General features: G+C 37.1%; 1 protein-coding gene across 1 annotated transcript; it reads left to right on the forward strand.

Annotated features, from left to right (window-relative positions):
- Positions 1-354: 354 nt before the first annotated feature.
- LOC145624548 (uncharacterized) lies at positions 355-2,724 on the forward strand. Its single transcript, XM_081677599.1, has 2 exons — positions 355-627; positions 932-2,724. Exons 1-2 carry the CDS (start codon positions 577-579, stop codon positions 2,174-2,176), a joined length of 1,296 nt encoding a protein of 431 aa, XP_081533725.1. The 5' UTR covers positions 355-576; the 3' UTR covers positions 2,177-2,724.
- Positions 2,725-3,108: the final 384 nt, after the last annotated feature.

Here is a 3,108-nt window from a genome sequence, read left to right on the forward strand (position 1 = left end):
CTGATGAAACCTAAACCAAATTAGTCGGAGTTTAATAGGCATTAAAACATCAAGGGATGAGATACCCTACAAAAATAAAAATAAAAAAACAAAAAAGCACTAGTAGGAGCGCCACTAGCTAAAACTACTACTACTACAACATAATACTGTAGTACATGTTGACAGTTCAAAGCAACACTAATAAGCTTCGGGGTTAAGGAAGTAAACAATAATAATAAAATAAAAAAGGAAAAAAAAAAAACCCTAATATAAAAAAATGTATAGTATTATTTATAATAAAAACAAAAAGAGGGAGAATAAAAAGGGGAAAACACACACTCAAAAAACCCTTGTGAAGCTAGCAAAAAAGCTTTACTCTTGCTCCTCTCCCTTTCTATCTTAGCTTTCCTTTGAAATTGTTATCTGATTATATCTCTTCTTTCATCATATACTTTGATTCTCCACCATATCCCCAAAGAACCCACCTTCCTCTTCTTCCATCAAACTTTTATAAAAGAAAGAACCTAAAAAAAAAAAAAAAAAGATAGAAAGAATTAAAGATAGATATCAAAAAAATACCTTAATAAAAGAGAGACTATGGTTTTCTCTTCAGTTCCACACTATTTAGATCCTCCCAATTGGCAACAGGTAATTTATTCATGGTTTTATTTTTCGACTTTGTTAGTTCGTCTTTTTTACATCTTCCTACTTAATTTTAATTCAGCTTCTATTTCAAGGAAGAACAAAAAATAAAAGTTGATGAGAGATTATTATTCCCTATTCCCTATTCGATCTTCTTATGATAAATAACTTTCATTCATTTCTGAATATACCTCAAACCATTTAAAGTTGGGTGATTCTTTATTTATTTTTATTTTTTTCTAGCTTTAATTAAATTTGTTGGTTTGTACTAATATATGGTGCTACTTGTTTTTTCATCATTTTATTGCAGCACCCTAATCATCAACAACTTCTCCAAGGTAATAATAATGGTTCTGGTGGTAATCAACACGATCACCAAAATCATCAACAACACCTTCTTTCACCACCACCGATGCCCGGCCAACAGCCGGGCCAGCCCCAGATGGGGATGGGTGGTGGTGGCGGAGGACCGGGGGCTCAGCCTATGCGCCCTAACTCGATGGCAGAGAGAGCCCGCCAAGCGAAGATCCCCCCACCGGAAGCTCCACTAAAGTGCCCTAGGTGTGATTCTTCAAACACCAAGTTTTGTTACTTCAACAACTATAGCCTATCACAGCCCCGCCACTTTTGTAAGGCTTGTAGACGGTATTGGACACGTGGCGGGGCTCTTAGGAATGTTCCGGTAGGTGGAGGATGTCGGAGGAACAAAAGGTCCTCCAGTAAGTCCTCTGGAGGAGGAGGTGGTGGTGGTGGTGGTGGTTCGTCGTCTTCTAAGTCCTCTCTCTCCTCTCCAACCGGGATGATTGGAGGGGAGAGATTACCTCTACATATGGATTTAGTAAGCACAAGTGGTCTCGGCCCTAGTTTCCCCGGCATGCCCTCGGCCGGGGGTGGGACCGGGATGTCGTCCTTCATGGCCTCCTTACAAAACATAGCTCAATTAGGGATGGGAAATTTAGGTCTCAACTTTGGTGGGGGCCTCAACACACCTCCTCCTCACCCTCTAGGAGGGTTAGGAGGGTTGTCTGGTAGTGAACATCCTCCTCATCATCATCAAATGGAATATCCTCATCAACTTAACCCGAATCCGAGTAATAATCAACAACAACAAGTACATCATCATCAATTCCCTAACTTCTTAGGGGGTTTCGAAATCCCTGGTGGCTCTTCAGCTGGTGCTGGGTTATACACCTCATCTTTTCAAAATGATCATCAAGGAATCGACGGTGGTGGTAGTGATGATCAACATCATCATGACCAAGATGATGATCAAGTCAATAGTAATCTTCTCAAGAGTTGCTCATCAACTATGACATCACAGCTCGCGCCAGTGAAGATGGAAGGTGATGGTCAAAGACTAAATTTAGCCAAACAATTCATGGGAATTTCATCTTCCGATCACAATAATAACAATATCAATATCAATAACAATAACAATGCAACGGGTCATCAATTTTGGGGTGGTAATAACATTGGTAACAACTCGGCTACTCCTACTAGCATGTGGACTGATCTCTCCGGGCTTAATTCATCTTCTACTAGCCATCTTTTATGAATTGTTTCGTAACTTATTGGTTCGTCGGTAGTAGCTAGCTATATATATATATATATATATATATATATGTATATGTATATTTTAGCTAAGCTAGCTCTCCAACTTAGCTTGTTCGTCTAGCTAATTTGTTCATCTGACTAAATAATATTTGGCTTCGATCTTGGGAAGAAGATGATTAAGTGTATGAAAGTCATTGTTCCATCCAAGAATTTCAAGATGACCGACATATAGGTGATCAATGATCGTCACCAATCTTTCATCATGACTACTGCAGCTAGCTAGGGTTGAGATGTGTATCGCGGTCTTCCTCAATCTCTCAATGCCATGATGATGAGATAATACGTACTACTACTAGAAGTTAGTGATCTATATACTCTAAGCTCTTTTAATGTTCTATTACTTTGTTTTTTTTTTCTTTATCCTTCCTTCAATTTCTTGTTGGATGTATGGTACTTGTATTTTGATTGTGGGGTGTGTAAGAGTTTTGAATCAAACCTTTAAACTTAGCTTTTGATTATAAATTTATAATTATTAATTAAATTAATTAATTTCTTCTTAATTTGTAAAACTAACTAGTCCTACTCCGATCTCCATTGTATTATGTTCACTCGAAATTATCTAGTTGTCAAGTTGATAGTGTAATTTAGTGGACTTCTAAGGCAATATTTCTCGTGTTTTGCCTAAGAAGTAAGAACTGCAATAATAATATGATCATAAGTACATTACTCAGATGTAAGAGATAATATAATTATAACAGTATTTATTACGTTGGTAAATTGTATGTACAACACTACAACTCATACTATAATGAATAAAGATACTGATTCAACAAAGTCATGGCTTTGAAGTACAAAATTGGAGCTTTTTTTAAGAACGGGATTTCATCACGTTTGCTTTATATAGAAATTCCGAAACCCGAGAAAACAGATAGT

Source organism: Chenopodium album, chromosome 3, assembly GCF_948465745.1.
Source record: "Chenopodium album chromosome 3, dcCheAlbu1.1, whole genome shotgun sequence".
NCBI lineage: Eukaryota > Viridiplantae > Streptophyta > Magnoliopsida > Caryophyllales > Amaranthaceae > Chenopodium > Chenopodium album.

Bases quoted from the DNA above. Each gene is read 5' to 3' on its own strand.
- LOC145624548 (XM_081677599.1), top strand. From the start codon at position 577: ATGGTTTTCTCTTCAGTTCCACACTATTTAGATCCTCCCAATTGGCAA. The intron at 628-931 runs GTAATTTATTCA...ATTTTATTGCAG, and splicing joins ATCCTCCCAATTGGCAACAG to CACCCTAATCATCAACAACT.